General features: G+C 40.8%; 1 protein-coding gene across 4 annotated transcripts in view; it reads right to left on the reverse strand.

The window, feature by feature from the left end:
- Positions 1-306: 306 nt before the first annotated feature.
- herc4.S (HECT and RLD domain containing E3 ubiquitin protein ligase 4 S homeolog) overlaps positions 307-18,366 on the reverse strand; it is a 47,750-nt gene continuing 29,690 nt past the window's right edge. For all 4 annotated transcript variants that reach the window (XM_018226951.2, XM_041570999.1, XM_041571001.1 and 1 more), the window contains 7 exons: positions 17,411-17,554; positions 12,228-12,394; positions 8,603-8,669; positions 6,173-6,255; positions 4,995-5,178; positions 3,352-3,454; positions 307-820 (listed from right to left, as the gene is read on the reverse strand). In XM_018226951.2, coding sequence (XP_018082440.1) covers positions 612-820; positions 3,352-3,454; positions 4,995-5,178; positions 6,173-6,255; positions 8,603-8,669; positions 12,228-12,394; positions 17,411-17,554 — 957 coding nt within the window. In that variant the 3' untranslated portion in view covers positions 307-611. The remainder of the gene's footprint in view (positions 821-3,351; positions 3,455-4,994; positions 5,179-6,172; positions 6,256-8,602; positions 8,670-12,227; positions 12,395-17,410; positions 17,555-18,366) is intronic.

Raw genomic sequence — 18,366 nt, forward strand, 5'->3', positions numbered from 1 at the left:
CTATAATAGTGTTTCTGAAGCAAACACACCAGTTTTACCAGTGCAGCACGACAGTATATTATATTGTCATTCTTTTAAAACGCTTTAGTTTTTTGGTGTTTATGTTCCTTTAACAAAACAACAACTTTGGAACTATTGTTAGAGAGATCTATAGGATATGCAGCTCCATATTGCTCCCAACTCAGTACAGGTACCACTCTAGCTCTAAAGCGACACACTTTTCATGTTTTTGTATCCAGGTCTTGCAGCCAATCAGAGGGCACTCTTACACAACACAGCAAAAGTATCAAGCCCTCCTGTATGTAATAATGTAAAAACACACCTTTATTTAAATCAGGTGGAGAGAACATGTTGCGTCAACTGCAAAATAAGACACATTGCCGGTGATCACAAATACATGAACTGATAAGAAATAAGGTCCTACACGTTGACAATATTCTTACTTTTAAGATGGTGAGACCCAAACACACAACAAGTCCCGAGCTGTGTATGACTGTGGCAAAGCTGCTTATCCACGTGGATATACATGAAAAATGAAACCTTACGGGGGTCTTGCTCAGAAACTCCAATTCACATTGCTGAAATGAAATGATGACACTCATAGCAGTTCTTCAGACAAGGCTAAAGCCTTCATAGTGATCTATAGCTTGAATCAGTTTGGATCGCAGAGTTTCTTTATGGCTGTATTTGGGGAGATCCAAGAGGTTGAAACACGTGTGAGCTACTGGTAGGAACTGGTCTCCTCCTCCTGTTGGCTGGATCACAAGCTTTAAACTTTTCATACCGAGAATAGGAATCCGGTCGCTGCCAGTAAGAAACACTATGAAGGAAACAAAGAATGGCAGTGATCATATAATAATTAAAGGAAAACTATATCCCCCAAAATTAATACTTAAGCAACAGATAGTTTATATCAAATTAAGTGGCATAGTAAAGAATCTTACCAAACTGGAATATATATTTAAGTAAATATTACCCTTTTACATCTCTTGCCTTGAGCCACCATTTTGTGATGGTCTTTGTGCTGCCTCAGAGATCACCTGACCAAAAATACTACAACTCTAAGGGGCAGATTTATCAAAGGTCGAGATGAATTTTCGAATGAAAAAAAATTTGATTTGAACTATTTTTTGTGTTCTTCAACACTGGAATAGTCCCAATTCGATTCGAATTTGAAAAAAATGTGAATATCAAAATTTATCATGTTTAAAAATTCGACCATTCGCCTGCTGAATTACTGATTTAGCCTATGGGTGACCTCCTATAACCTACTTGGAGACTTTGAAAAATCAAAGTTTTTTTGAGAAAAACTTTGAATCGAATTCGATCTAATTCACTATTCCTTCGATTTGTATGATTCGAATAAGGACCTATTTGATCAACCAAAATTTCGACTCAACTTCGGTTGGTCTTTTTGAATTCGAATTTCGAAGTTTTTTCAATTCGAAATTCGACCCTTGATAAATATGCCCCTAATTGTAACATGAAGAAGCGTTGAAGCAAAAGATACAACTGTCTGTTAATTGGCTCATGTGACCTAACAAGTATAGTTTGTGTGCACCGTGAATCGTACAATCCCAGGGGGCGGCCCTTATTTTTTAAAATGGCACAGTTTTCTATTTATGATTACCCAATGGCACATACTACTAGAAAAGTATATTATTATGAAAATGGTTTATTAACATGAAGCAGGGTTTTACACCTGAGCTGTTTTATGCAATATCTTTTTATAGAGATCTACATTGTTTGCGGGTATAGTTTTCCTTTAATAACAATAATGATAATATAAAGAGTATGATGCCACACTGAACTCATACCATAGGGATATGGGAAGCAATATGCAAAACTTTTTTAAAAGATAGGAGAAAAGTTCAATTTAATAAATGAAAGCATTGTGTATTCAGAAATCGGAGGCGACAGATATTCATTATCACATGAGAGTAGGCTTTATTCAGCAGAACTGCTGGCTAGAAGAAACTATGTTATGTTGACTAAACTGGCCATTAGTAACAGTGACTAATAGTTTCCTTATTATGGATCTGTTTTTAAAAATGTTCACTGTAGGTAAAAATCCTCTGTATCACAGGCGGGAGTGCAGGCAGAATTCTAATGTATGGCATCTGTTATCCAGACAATTCAGATGTATGGCATCTGTTATCCAGAATTAGGGATGCACCGAATCCAGGATTCGGTTCGGGGTTCGCCAGGATTCTGCCTTTTCCAGCAGGATTTGGATTCGGCCAAATCCTTGTGTGTGGCTGAACCAAATCTGAAGTTGCATATGTAAATTAGGTGTGGGAAGGGAAATCACATGACCTTTCATCTCAAAACAAGGAAGTAATTGCCAAAAAATCCGGATGCACCCTTTTTTGTTAAAATTGTATCAAAAGTGGTTTATTGAGCCCATATACATCACAAAAGGGCAACGTTTCAGACCCCTCCTGGCCCTGAGGCTTGATAAAGGGCCCGGAGGGGTCCGAAACGTTGCCCTTTTGTGATGTATATGGGCTCAATAAACCACTTTTGATGCAACCATAACAAAAAGGTGTGCATCCGGATTTTTTGGCAATTACTCTACTGACCCTAATGCAAGGGGTCTTCTGGGTAAGCACCCTGCACTTTCAACAAGTGCTATTTTTGGGATTGGGTTGAGCTCTCCATCATCGTGCACTAAAACAAGGAAGTAAAAAAATTTTCCATCTATAATTTCCATATGCAAATTAGGATCCGATTCGGTATCCGGTCGAATCTTTCATGAACGATTCGGCCAATCCCAAATAGTGGATTCGGTCCATATCCAGAATGCTCGGGACCTGGGGCGTTCAGGATACTCAGTCTTTCCGTAATTTGGATCTTCATAGTTTAATTTTCTAGGAAATCATTTAAACATGAAATAAACCTAAAAGGCTGGTTCTGCTTTCAATAAGGATTAAATGAGAATAGAGCTCTGCTGCGGTTCTCTGCATTTCAGGGTCAGGTTTTTTTAAAAAAAAAAAATTATTTTTATACTAATACACATTGTGGGGAGGGAGAGGGGGGCAATATCAGGAAGTTTAGGGGGGCATTTGGTAGGGGTGGTTGGTTCCCCTTTAATTATATCTTAGTTTGGATCAAGTACAAGGTACAGTTTTATTATTACAGAGAAAAAGGAAATCATTTTTAAAAATGTGCATTATTTGGATAAAATGGAGTCTATGGGAGACGGCCATTCCGTAATTCTGAGCTTTCTGGATAATTGGTTTCCAGATAATGGATCCTATACCTGTATTCATTTTTATGATTTTTAATCTACAGCACAAAACACAAAGTTAGACAGAGGTCGCATATTACTCAATAATTAATGAAACTTACGCAAGAATTGCTTTTTCTTTTCCAAGGGTAATTTATGAAAAACTTCCCAGAACATCTTAATTGTAGGGTGTTCGGCCCAATATTCTCCTTTGTATTCTGTGCTCTAAAAGGGGAACATTTTTTGTTAGGGATATTGTACATTCGCTCAATTCTGTATCTGGATACTGTGAAAAAATAGAAAAGCCAAACAAACAGTCTGTCATTTGCTTAAATGGGTTGCTTTTTTTCAGTTCAGTTGTTTTCAGTTTACAGTTTTTTCAATTGCATTCCACCTTTTATTTTTTTATGTTTTTTCCAAAATATAAATTTAAAGTTCCTGTCTCTGGAGTTTCAATCAGGAAGCTTAGTAATTAAGGAGAAGTCTGAACTGTTACAATTTGCTACATGTAGTTGATACAATTAGTTGATACATTTCTCAGCAGTATCTGTGGAATATTAGCAACTATTGTATCAATTCTAACAGCTGCCTGTGGGATTCTGCTTAGCAGGGACAAATATAATAAATCTATCAATTAATGAATTAGTTAACAGTGACAGGGTCGGTGACCCCCCTCCCAGAGCTGCTTTAGAAGGTGAAAACTGAAACATTACAATTCAATATCAGAAAACCGGTCACAAGTAATAAATAAATAATTCTGAGCTTTCTGGATAATAGGTTTCTAGATAAGGGATTAAGATTAAGTAATTGGAAAAAGTCTTTATTTCTGATGAACAATCTGAAAACGACTGAACTAAAAAAAGTGTTGAAAGGTAAACAACCCCTTTAACAGTTTATACCATTGTCTGGTTCTGCTTGTCTCCCTGAACGGATCTGAACCAGGCGAGACTTCAAAATCATTATTATTTTCATCAGGTACTTATGTCAACATATTCTACAACATAGTACAATAAACGGGTGCAAACATTAATCATAAAGATTAATATACAAAGAAGTCAATAACTGATACAAGAGGAAAAGAGTGCTTACAATCTAAAAGAAGGAGGAGTTGAAAGCCATGAGTGTTGATTTGGATCAGGTCTCTTGAAGTCAAAGTTTTAAACAGTGGCCCAGACTGAACATTCTCATTGTTGCTTGTTTGTGTGTGTGTGTGTTTTTTTTTAAAATTAATATTGAAAATGGCCATGATCTGAACCAAGGAATAAAATAAATTTTACTACAGGTATGGGATCCGTTATCCAGAATGCTCCGAATTATGGAAAGGCTGTCTCCCGTAGACTCCATTTTATCCAAATAATCACATTTTTAAAATGTTTTCCTTTTACGCTATAATAATAAAACAGTACCTTTTGTACATGATCCAAACTAAGATATAGTTAATTCTTATTGGAAGCAGAACCAGCCTATTGGGTTTATTTAATGTTTAAATGATTTTTTAGTAGAGTTAAGGTATGGAGATCAAAATTACGGATCCATTCTCCGGAAAGCCCCAGGTCCCAAGCATTCTGGATAACAGGTCCCATACCTGTACTACAATTCCTTTCCTCCTCCTTTAATATACCTTAGGCACACCATGGCAATATGGCTTTGTTAATGGTGTATAAATACCTTGCCATATTTTTGCATTACCTTTTATAACATTACAGTAATCATCTTCTATTTATTAAAATAAAGTAACAAAACAGTGTGATCCATATCTACTTACTTTTTCTAGTTCCTTCCAGTCATAGACAGTATTACCAATCACCATGGCCTGCAGTTCATTGGGTTGGAAGAGCTCAAGTACCTTCCCGCCACACACTTTGTGAAACCCTGCGCTAAACGCGCTGAATAAGGCGGCCACTGACTCGTTAAAGATGTAGTCTACATAGGCATCCACATATTCCTGCCTGTGAACAGAAATACAATTCTGCTTAGTCGTCATAATGAATACAGAAATGGAGTTGTAAACAGAAATAACAGAACATGCTGCAGAAACTGCAAAAGAGATGGCAGTTGTTACAGGGCCTTTAAGAACATAAAGCAAAATATGTTATTTACATTTAAAATTTGGATCAGATTGTCAAGCAAAGTACTTCTCTGCAGTAATTGTTTTCACTTCTGGGGTTCTTAACCTTAGTCTGCAAGACAGAGCTTGATTTATAACTAATATATATGCTTATACACAAGGGATTACTTATTGTTAGTTATATCACAAATTCCAGCCCTTATGGGGCAGCCTAAAGTTGGTAATGTCCCTCCAACATGATGAGCAGCTGTTAAATGTCCATCCTGGCATTTATAGTCCTGTCACAGCCTTTTATCATGATGTATCAGTGTTTGTCTTACAACCTGTATTTATATTTAATCTGCTTTATCAGGGGTGAAGCACTGAAGGAATCTTAGATGGCTGTGATGTGAAGTATTGATGACAAGAACCCTTATTCTGTAAAGGTGACATCACAGCGAAAGGTTCTTCTCAAAAATAGAATTATGTAATGTTAATCTGTTCCACACACAGACATCATGTCACATGGAAAAAGGATTAACATGGTTTCCAGAACATTAAAACTTCCTCAAACTACATGAAGATCACTTAAAACCAATTATTTAAGTGTAAGCTTTACACTTACGTGAACAACAAGCCTATAATATCCTATTAAAATAGAATTTGACACTTGAAGTGCTGGCTCAGAATGCCCAGGACCAATCCTTGCCTCTGATATGGATTCTTAATGCATTCATGAGACAAACTTCAAAAGCTGGGAATAGCACACTCATGTTTCTCTTGTGAGCCATCATTCCCATCAGCGTCAGATAGTTAGCAGTGTAGATGCGAACATCCACGCTCCAAACAATGAAAGCAGAGCTTCTTAGGGATGTTTAGGAATTCAAGAAACATACCTGTTTTTTTTATTCACTGGTGTCTCAGCTCCATTTGGTATTAGCTCTCTGTCTTCTATGGTTCCAAAGTGGTCTACTGTAATCTGTTTCAGAAATACAAGGGCATAAACTACTGCGGAATACAGTAAATAACCAACACTGTAACAGCAACACATTATAAAAGATACTATACCAGCATAGCTTTTATATTAGCAGAGTTTCAGTAAAACACAATGGGGGTCATTTATAAACGGTGGACAGACAATGGCTTTCAGTGTTCAACTTTCAGCTCCCTGAAAGAAGCTAATCGCTGATTGGTTGCTATGGGTTACTGCCAATGTGCAAATTTGCCCAGTGTTTATAAATGAACCCCAATGAGAGGTTACTCTGTATCCTTCTACAAGAAAGCTGGAACTACATGATTCAGAGAAGGGGATTAAAGCACTACATTGTTCTACAACAACCGTTTAATCCAGTGTTTCACCCACCTCTTAGGGCAGGGGTGCCCATACTTTGCTAATGCGAGGGCTACTTTTTGTGATGTTGTGCCATTATGCTCTATATACATTAAAGCATTGTTAGCATTCTGTTCCATGGAAAATATTACTTAAATACACTGATTCATCAGCAAATGCATATCACTATATTTAAAAAACTACTATTTATTATGTAATCTTAATAAATAAACTGTATTAAACATCTTGATGAAAAGAATTAAACAGGAGGGTAATTTAGCTGAGCTGTTTGTTGGCAGTGTCTTGAGATCTACTGATCACCAGCTAAAGGTCTACTGGTATATCCTGATCTACCTTTTGGGCACCCCTGTCTTAGGGGGTATCCAAAAATCATTATGGAGAAATAAAGATGATCCTGTCTATAGGACATAATTTAAACTTTTGTAAACTCAAATTAAAAGAAAACGATCAGCACAGGTCATATACCCACCCATAAAACGATGGGTACTCTTGTGAGAATTTTTGTAACCCTTGCTATTCTGGCAGGGGTGCTCCGCCAATGGGGAGAGTTGAGGCACTCGCCTCAGACGGCAGCGCTACCTGGTTGCCAGGGATGTCAAAAATGCTGCTCCTGGTAACTAAGAGCCGAATTTTCGGTTTTCAACCCGGAAATTCGGCTCTTCTAGTGCAGAGAGCGCAATTGCGCTCTCTGCACTAGCAACGTAGACCCCCCCAACCCCCGTCCGGCACTGAAGGTGAGTGTCGTGGGGGAGGCGGGGGGCAGGAAAAACAAAGGCCGCCTCGGGCGGCAAATTGGGCAGGATCAGGGCCGGAACTAGGGGTAGGCAGAGTAGGCACGTGCCTAGGGCGCAAAGCTGAGGGGGCGCCAGGCACGTACCAGCTCTTTTGCCTACCCCATATCCGGTCCTGTGTCTCCCTGGCTGCCGATGGTAATTTGCGTTTAAATGTGCTTGTGCGCATGTGCGCGTACTTTCGCGCATGTGCGCTGGCGCGTACTTTTGCGCACGCGCGCTGGCGCGTACTTTCGCGCATGCATGATTGAGCACACACTAAGCCGGCGCCGTGGCCGGCCAGGTTGCCTAGGGCGCCTGGCCGGGTTGGCCCGGCTCTGGGCAGGATCGCCCCTGTATTCTGGCCAGGTGGGGGGGGGGGGAGTGGAAAAAAATAAAATTAATTACGCAAGTTGCGTCTTTTGCTCAGTTTGACTGTGCAGAAAAGAGTCAGGAGGCACTTTCTGCATCAGTAAATGAAGCCCTCCCACACAGCAGGGTGCTGTCTTCTGTTATACTTTTAAAATATTACCAGTGTAAAACTGCTGCTTTGTATGTTCCCTTTAAAATAGGATGAAATGTATTGGGACTACTTTGGAGATAGCTGTTTACTGCACATTTAGTATGTTTTGGAAGCCTGCTGAATGCAGTAAAGCATAATTACATCAGTGTTTATACACACTATCACATTATCACTCCTGATGATCTATTGGCTTGGAGGAGCAATATAGCAAACAGCTTGGGTAAACATCATATCTGTATGACATTATTCCACAAGTACACTTTCTAGTTAAAATACTACGGTACTTGAAAACTCTGGATAACAGATATTTATACAATACCTTGCGTGCAAGAACACATGCCACAGGGCTTAACTATAAGTAGATTAATCCAGAACAGCAAATGAAAGCATCAAAGCAATGTCAGGTTTACTACTGAGGAAAATCCTGTTAAAGGTGCTGTTATTGGAAAACTCAAGAGAAGCAGCCATATTAGAATGAGATGAATTAGATGAAAAACCCCGCTAAACAGTTGACTGCTAGAGAGGGGACGAGGCATTACAAACAATTACCACTTTAGAAACCTGAAACTCATTAGAGAGGAAAGAACGACAAGAACTTTCAGCACTTGAGAGGTCTCTGGCTCCAGTGATTCTTGGAAACTAAATATGTTTGTCTATGGTATTTCCAGTAGGCGAGACGTACTGTAAAATAGAGGCAGAATGTCTCCTCAATGTCATCTTCAGTATAGTCCAACAACCGCTGCATGCTCCTGCAAAACAAACAGTAAAAATATGTATATTTTATATTAAATTCTGGTTCCACAGATATTCTAGCAAGTCAAGAATCTCCTTAACTCTAACAGGCTCCCAGCAAGCCCATACATCCAAAAGTTGCCTTCTGTATTCCAGCTACTGCTGGAACGCTGCTTTTGAAATCAATATTCTTAATAAAGTTAGAAAATATATGGAGAAGGATCTCGCACAGTATGTCCTGATCAATCAAATATGCCCCTTTAAGATCTACATTGTCTTTTCCACAGATTACCAGAATGTGCTCTGTGCTGCTTTCAGTTACTGAGCTTAGGGACGAACTCAAACTATACAGATATATATATATATATATTCCACAACATGACAGCACTTCAAGGATGATTTCAGCACAAGCGAAGGGTTAATGAAAAATAAATCTTCGCCAGTTCCTGTGTGGAACTAAAATGTAGGATTCAATAAACCTTTATTTTTGCATTAACCCATCGCTTTTGCTAAAATCATCCTTGGGGGTAAATTTACTAAGCAGCGAAAATTTGCCAGCGACGGCTTCACAGCCATTGCAACACTTTGCCAGGCGAAAATTCACTCAGACAACGCTAATTTACTAAAATGCAAAGTTGCGTCCAGGGCGACAACCTCTGGCGAATTTTCAATAACACTACTTCGGCAATGCAAGCAAATCAAATCGAAGCAAATCAAAGTGAAGATGTGCTAGCATTCAATTCCGCCGAGCGCAACTTCGTTAGAGGTCTTCGCTCAGGCTAATTTGCATACAGAGGGAGCTTATAAAGTTTAATGGGCGTATACGTTGCAGCACATACATTACATTACACAAGTCCAGGGAACCTTAATAAAGAAAATAGAGTTGTTATAATGCCCAACACATGAGTCCAGTGTATAGTTAATGTTCCAAATGTTAGATAAATGTATGGGGGAACCCGATTACTTTTGCAGGCTATCACGCTGAAAAAAAGGAAAAGATGCCTGCATTTTTTAGACTTAGAAACTTTTCCCACTAAAAAAATATGATGTAAGTTCGAATCACTGCTAGCATCTTCGCTAGTGAAGTGACGCCTGCACCCGTTAGTAAATCTGCAAAGTCCCTGAAAAGGGTCACTTCACCCCTTTAATAAATCTTCCCCTTGGAGTGCTGTCATATCATGGAATATTAAGACTGGCACCCAGGTTTGAAATTTAACCTAGAACCCTGGCTATACATTGGTGTAAATTCCAGGAAACCGTAAAATCCTAAAAAAGGAAACAAAAAAGCAGCTTGCTTGTATAAGACTGACAAAACATTGTCAATTCTGGAAAAACTTAAAATCCAGGACTTCGGGGGTTCTACTTAATTGATTTTCGATAACACATCAGCTCAGAAACCAGTGCAGTTTGCATCACAATTTTACAGTCACCCCTGTTGCATCAGCTTATATGATTTAGCTTCTCAACAGCTGTCCAGGGCAAAATGAGGATGTGCAGTGTCACTGACACTAACAAAATACAAGTTGGTGACTCCCGCTGCACAATTTTAAAGGCCAAAATCATTACAGTTATACAGATTGTGAAACTTTAGGCTGGTACAAGTAAGTCAGTATATGAATACAGCATTTTTACCGCATATCCTTTATAGGATTGAGTTATCCGTTAACATTTGTACATATTTTATAAATCTATGATTTTGCAGCTCCAGCTAATATACTCTTATGTCAGAGATCTGAAACCTCAGGTATCTCAGTATATTACCCAATTCACTTTCCCTCCTCCCAAATGGTTTAATACTTGCCATCTTTTTATCAGCCAATACCTAGTCTCTCCCCTAGATATTATCTGTTGGCTTCTTTCAACTTCTTCCCTCCCACTGTACATCAGTCTCTGGCCTCTCTCCCTCAGTATATCAGTCTCTGGCCTCTCTCCCTCAGTATATCAGTCTCTGGCCTCTCTCCCTCAGTATATCAGTCTCTGGCCTCTCTCCCTCAGTATATCAGTCTCTGGCCTCTCTCCCTCAGTATATCAGTCTCTGGCCTCTCTCCCTCAGTATATCAGTCTCTGGCCTCTCTCCCTCAGTACATCAGTCTCTGGCCTCTCTCCCTCAGTATATCAGTCTCTGGCCTCTCTCCCTCAGTATATCAGTCTCTGGCCTCTCTCCCTCAGTATATCAGTCTCTGGCCTCTCTCCCTCAGTATATCAGTCTCTGGCCTCTCTCCCTCAGTATATCAGTCTCTGGCCTCTCTCCCTCAGTATATCAGTCTCTGGCCTCTCTCCCACTGTACATCAGTCTCTGGCCTCTCTCCCACTGTACATCAGTCTCTGGCCTCTCTCCCTCAGTATATCAGTCTCTGGCCTCTCTCCCTCAGTATATCAGTCTCTGGCCTCTCTCCCTCAGTATATCAGTCTCTGGCCTCTCTCCCTCAGTATATCAGTCTCTGGCCTCTCTCCCTCAGTATATCAGTCTCTGGCCTCTCTCCCTCAGTATATCAGTCTCTGGCCTCTCTCCCTCAGTATATCAGCCTCTGGCCTCTCTCCCTCAGTATATCAGCCTCTGCCTCTCCCCAGTTAAAGCCTCTGGCCTCTCCTTTCCCTCCCCTCAGTATATCAGCCTCTGGCCTCTCTCCCTCAGTATATCAGCCTCTGGCCTCTCTCCCTCAGTATATCAGCCTCTGGCCTCTCTCCCTCAGTATATCAGTCTCTGGCCTCTCTCCCTCAGTATATCAGCCTCTGGCCTCTCTCCCTCAGTATATCAGTCTCTGGCCTCTCTCCCTCAGTATATCAGCCTCTGGCCTCTCTCCCTCAGTATATCAGCCTATGGTGTTGTTGTCCCCTATTCCTACATTACTAAACAGAACAGACATTTGTCCTCTACTACCATGTAACCTGGGGTAACATTAAGTATTATGGGCAGTCTTTACATTAAAATGTTGCCTCTAACATGTATTTAGGTGGCTTAAAATTCCCCGAGGAGGCCAGTCAGCAGTACCGACACAAGTTTCTTTCGGTATTATTAAAGCTTATTATGTGCAGTTTTAGTAACTTGATTATGGACACTTCTTAAAGGGGTTGTTAACCTTTGAGTTAAATTTTATGATGTAGAGAGTGATATTCTGAGACAATTTGCAATTGGTTTTAATTTTTTATTATTTGTGGTTTTTGAGTGATTCAGCTTTTTATTTAGCAGCTCTCCAGTTTGCAATTTCAGCAATCTGGTCGCTTCGGTTCAAATTACCCTAGCAACCATGCAGTGATTTGAATAAGAGACTGGAATATAAATAGGAGAGGGCCTGAATAGAAAGATCAGTAATAAAAAGTAACAATAAATTTGTTGCCTTACAGAGCATTTGTTTTTTTTAGACGGGTCAGTGACCCCCATTTGAAAACTGGAAAGAGTCAGAAGAAGAAGGCTAATAATTCAGAAAGTATAAAAAATAAATAATGAAGACAAATTGAAAACTTAGAATTTGAAGGTGAACCACCCCTTGAAACACATGGCTATTACATGGCTGTAAAGGAACTACTCTGTGATTTCCACATTTGTTCAATTTTTTTGTATCACACTTACTAACCGTCCAACAACAGGCTTCAGCTCCTTTAAGTCTTCCAAGGATGGTTTCTTTTGCAGAAGCTTCTTATATAGTGCCAAAGGGAATTTGAGCTCAATAATTGTGAAATTGTAAATTGCTAAACCACAGACTACACCAATAAGGTGGAATAAATCGATGTCTTCAAAGGTCTGAAAGGGAATGAAAACAAAATATGAAAGATTTATTGGATGCATGATGCAAATTGTCCCTTTGCTTTGTCATGTGATGTTCTGCATCTCCAGTATTTTTATTCTCATGCTGAGACCCACATTACATGTGGGCTACAAAATTCATCTTGAACTGTCTAAAGAGTTAATAACTTCCTTTCTCCAGAGAATAATATGCTGTGCAGCACTTCTGCAGTCTTCTACTTCACAGAAAATTCTCTTGTAGAAAGCGACAAGAAGTGGAGTCCCTTCAACATGGTTGGTGGACACATTTGTTTTTTGCACTGTGAAATTATGGTTTTAACTGCATTGTAGTCTGATCCTATAGTTTTAAATAATATATACTTTTAAATAATATACTTCAATAAAAGCTGTTCTAAAAGGCACTGCATGAAGTTCTAGTAGACTTCTGGTACAGAGCATCTAGTAAGGCCAGACATACAGGGTGGATTTGTATATATAGGCTACATGTCCTACATATTATGCAATTAAGACATCTGCAGTTACTTACATGGCTTTAAATATCTATATGTAGCAATACAAGCAAATTCTGTTTTTTGTAGAAAAGTCAAGAGTCAAGTCAAGAGAGTTTATTGTCATTTCATCCATATATGTTTGTAAAGTACACAGTGAAAAAACAACGTTCCTATAGGACCATGGTGCTACACAACACAACATAGACAAAAAGTGCAAGTGCAAAAATATGCAACTCCTGCAAGACAGGACAGCACAGTGCAGGGACAGGACAAGACAGCGCACACTCAGCAGATGTAATATGTTAAGTAAATAATGCTTAATGTCAGACATGATGGGTGTATCATTGTGACATGACAGTAACAAGAACATGATAAACAACATGAGAAAGTGCAGATGTGCTCTTAGGGAACAACTGTATCCAATGGCTATTCATCCATACAATGGCGTACAGTGGCTGTGTAACGTTGTGGTATATAGTAAGGTCAGATGGAGTGTGTGTGTGAGAGAGATCTGTCCGGTCCCTGAGTATGCAGGAGCCTTATGGCTTGGGGGAAGAAACTGTTACACAGTCTAGTAGTGAGGGCCCTAATGCTTCGGTACCTTTTTCCAGATGGCAGGAGTGTGAACAGTGAGTGTGAGGGGTGTGTTGGATCAGCCACAATGCTGGTGGCTTTACGGATGCAGCGAGTGGTGTAAATATCCGTGATGGAAGGAAGAGAGACACCTATGATCTTCTCTGCTGTCTTCAATATCCCCTGTAGGGTCTTACGCTCCATGACAGTGCAGTTCCCAGCCCAGACAGTGATACAGTTGCTCAGGATGCTCTTGATAGTCCCTCTGTAGAAGGTTTTGAGTATGGATGGTGGGAGATGGGATTTCCTCAGCTCGCGCAGGAAGTAGAGGCGCTGTTGAGCTTTCTTGGCTAAGTAGCTGGTGTTGTGGGACCAGGTGAGGTTCTCTGCCAGGTGGACACCAAGGAATTTGGTGCTTTTGACGATCTCCACATTAGAGCCGTCGATGTACAGTGGCATGTGGTCACTCCTAGTCTTCCTAAAGTCAACAACCATCTCCTTTGTTTTTCCTACATTGAGAGACAGGTTGTTGGCTCTGCACCAGTCTGTTAACCGCTGCACCTCCTCACTGTATGGTGACTCGTCATTATTGCTGATGAGACCCACCACGGTCGTGTCATCAACGAACTATATAATGTGATTTGTGCGGTGCGTGGCTGCACAGTCATGCGTCAGCAGAGTGAACAGTAGAAGACTACCTTGAGGGCTCTGGTGCTCAGTGTGGTGGTTCTGGAGATGATGTTTCCAATCCTGACTGACTGAGGCCTGTCCGTTAGGAAGTCCAGAACCCAACTACAGAGGGAGGTGTTCAGTCCAAGCAGGCAGGCTCAGCTTTTCTATCAGATGCTGAGGAATGATAGTGTTGAATGCTGAACTAAAGTCTATGAACAGCATGCAAACTAGGCAAAGTGATTGTCTTCCTCATTCCTGTGTTGTTCTGTGCTTTAAACCGTGTATAGAAGTCATTCAGTGCATCTGCAATGGAGGCGCACTGTCACAGGCAGATGGTGTTGACCTGTAGTTTGTGATAGCCTAGATGCCCTGCCACATGCGCCGTGTGTCGCCATTCTCCTGGAAGAAGCTGTATATTCTCTGAGTGTATGCGCGCTTAGCTACTCTGATGGCACGGGAAAGTTTGGCTCTCGCTGTTCTCAGGGCGACTTCGTCACCTTCCCTGAAAGCCGAATCTCGGGCCCTCAGTAACACACGTACCTCTTCAGTGAACCACGGCTTCTTGTTGAGGCGTGTAGTGATGCACTTGGAGACAGTGACATCATCAATGCACTTTGTGATGTAGCTGATTACAGATGACGTATACTCATCCAAGTTGATGTAGTCGCTTTAGATTGCAGCCTCCCTAAACATGTTCCAGTCAGTGCACTCAAAACAGTCCTGAAGAGCAGGGCCATGTTTTCACCTGTTTCAGAACCGGTTTAGAGTGCCTGACGAGTGGTCTGTATGCTGGAATTAGCATAACAGAGATGTGGTCTGAGTATAGTGTGGGCGGGGCTCTGCTCGGTACGCACTGGAAATGTTTGTGTAAACCTGATCCAGCGTGCTTGGCCCTCTTGTAGCAAATTCCACATGCTGATGGAATTTAGGGAGCACTGACCTGAGATTTGCATGGTTAAAATCTCCAGCGATAATAATCAGTCCATCTGGGTGAGTGTTTTGTATGTCCGTGATATCGCTGTACAGCTCCCAGAGCGCATCTTTGGTGTTCGCGCTGGGAGGACTGTAAACTCCAATAATATGAATGGAAGCAATCTCACAGGGGGTAAATAAAAGAGTCTGCACTTCACAACAACAAACTCCACCAGCAGTGAGCAGTGGCTGGACAAGCACAGAGTTCCTGCACCATTTCGTGTTGATGTAAACACACAGACCACCACAGACAATTCTTACCGCTCAGAGCAGCGACTCGGTTCGAACCGCGACTAGCCCATCCTGCTGAATGGCAGCATCCGGGACCCTTTCGCTAAGCCACGTCTCCATGAATATGAACATGCAGCAGTCTCTGAATTCATGCTGGGTAGTTTGCTGGAGTTGAATGTAGTACATTTTATTTTCTATGGAGCAGATGTGAGACAGTAGTATGGACGGGAGAGCGGGTCGGCTGGGGTTAGTTCTTCTAGCCTAGCACGGACTCCTGCTCGATTTCACATCCTCGTACACCATTTCAGAGTGGTTCTCCTCCCGCCATTGGCCCCATGCGAGACCACGGTCGGAAGATCCTGCTCTCGAAGTAGGCCGAGATTCCGTAGTGTATGCAATAAGCCATCCTTTATCGTAAGATATGCATGATTGCTGTACTCAAGGAGTGTCTGGCAATTATAGACCTGGAAATTAGTTGTTCCAACATACATAGCTTCACAAAAAAGCACAAAAACTACAAAAAAAGAAAGCACCTTGTGATCCAGAGAGGCCGCTGCAATCTACTGTCGCGCCGCCATCTTGTTCGCCACTAGGCCCACTGTCTCCCTCAAGGTGCCCCACGTCACCAGGCCAGCAGTCTGCCCTGAAGTTCAAGCCCCAGCTTGGTCCTGGGTACCTCTACTACTCGAGTCCCTGGCTTCTGTTGAGGAGGTAGGTTTGTTCTCCGGCTCTGTGTGTGCTAGAGAGCCAGTTTTTCCTCCTTTAGACAGCGGATGTCCCTTTTAGGCTGCTGGTGTGGGAGATGTTGGCAGAAGGGGACTTGTAAAGCACGGATGGGTGTAGATTTTAATAGTGCCCTGGGAGCCCTTGCAGATGTGTCTTCCCTGGGGGAGGGTGGGCGTGGCTTTAGGAATAGGGTTGCCACCTTTTTTAAAATTCTTTACCGGCTGGTGGGGACACAAAGGGGCAGACCGTGACGTCAAAAGGGGCGGGCCGTGACGTCAAAAGGGTCAGGGCCGCGCCACAGACGCTAAAAGAAGCAAAAGAAAAGCTAAGTTCCAGGGGATTGGGGGCAGGCCGAGGGCTCTTTTTAATCATATTACAAATTTACCGGCAGCTACATTGCCGATAAATTTGTAATACTGGCCCCGGACTTGGCAGGTATTTTACCGCCTAGGCCGGTAAAATACCGCCGGGTGGCAACCCTATTTAGGAATGATAATCATCAATTTGCACGCTCCAACTAATGTATTGAATGTTGTTTTTGTGATATAATGTAGCTTTTACTTAAAATATAATTACATGTGAATATTATCTTGTTTATGAAAGAGTTACCCACCTAACCCTTACTTTACTTGTTACTCTGTATGAAAGGAATCTACCATGCTGCTAGCTAATTTTAACTGCATTAGGCAGATGTGACCACTACATGCAATACAACAGAAACCATAGAAGGGCAATTAAGATCAGATAGTCACAGATGAAAATACATAGATTCCTGTTAAAGGATGAGTAAACCTTAAAAATAAGTGAATGTAATATTGATGAGAGTGCTATTCTAAACACTTTTGCAATGTACATTCATTATTTATTTATTCTTTATTCCAAGATATTAAAGGTTACATGTACTGTTAATATGAATGAATTTTGTTACAACAGCGCCACCTGCTGGTCAGTCTGACCACCAAGTAGTCAAGGAAGTTGTCAGGAGAAAAAAAGAGGCTGTGCAGATGTTCTTCTGGTTAGGGAAGATGTGAGAAAGGTCTCTTAATTTTTTTCCTAAGCAGAAGAACATCAGAGCAGCCTTTTTCTTTCTCCTGACAACTTCCTTGACTACTTGGTGGTCAGACTGGTTGGAAAATGACCAGCAGGTGGCGCTGTTGTAAAAAAAATCATTGATTTTAACAGTACATGTAACCTTTAATATCTTGGAATAAAAAATAAATAAATAATGAATGTACAATGCAAAAGTGCTTAGAATAGCACCCTCATCAATTTTACATTCACTTATTTTAAAGGTTTACTTATCCTTTAATATAATCTATTGATTAAAAATTGACAAGACATTAGTTACCTGATCAGAAAACCAGATTAATCTTGATTTTTTATAATATCTGAACATTCCATACTTGGGGTCCAGTAATTCTCTCATGACTAGTAAGAAAAACTCCTTACGAACGCCCCCTGCATCAACTGCTTCTTCTCCAACAAAGATTACCTTTGAAGAATATAAAGTTAATAGAAGATGGAAGTGAAAAGAAGTCTGAAGTCTAAACACATACCATGCTGTGAATCTGGGTAATCGCCATGAAAATACATATGGAGGCATTTGCGGGTCAGGTCAGGATTGCAGCACGTAGTGTGTTTTACATGCAGCACTTCAAACAAATCTTAAGGGGCAGGTATTATCGGGCGCTTCTTCGTCCACGGGATAGAAGATTTCCCGTCAACTGATGAAATGCCTCATATGTCAGGGCCCTAAGTCTAAGGTCTAAATCCTTTCCCGAGGAAGGAAACCTAAAATAAAAGATAGTTATATTTCATACCTAAAATTGTTTTTATCATGCTTGCTTTTTAACAAGCTTGCGTATGGAGACCTGCCACATATAACATTATCCAATACAATTTTATATACATGCAGAATATATTTGTCTGTCTTTATTCCACAAGCCTGGAGTTTACAGAGTGCTGTCAACTACAAAGCATCGTGTGCATACTGCAGGCAGCACATTTCTTTCATTCTATTTCATTATTTAATTAAAGGCCAGATTTGCAAGGTGATTCACCCATGCAAGTCTTGTAAACTACCGCCCAGTTCAAGTTTGCTGCATAGTACAGTCTGATATGTAAAACTTCTGAGTAGAAGTACTTATTCAGCAGCTCATCATTGCTGCATTCCAGAGGTCAGTCTATAAGACAGATTTAATGAATTAAATAGCAGATGAAGCCTCAGAGATTCAAAACAGCAATAGCACCCAAGCACTACTGTTTGGGGTGTTAGTTTATGTAAACATGCAATAACAGACATAC

Source organism: Xenopus laevis, chromosome 7S (genome assembly GCF_017654675.1).
Source record: "Xenopus laevis strain J_2021 chromosome 7S, Xenopus_laevis_v10.1, whole genome shotgun sequence".
Lineage (NCBI taxonomy): Eukaryota > Metazoa > Chordata > Amphibia > Anura > Pipidae > Xenopus > Xenopus laevis.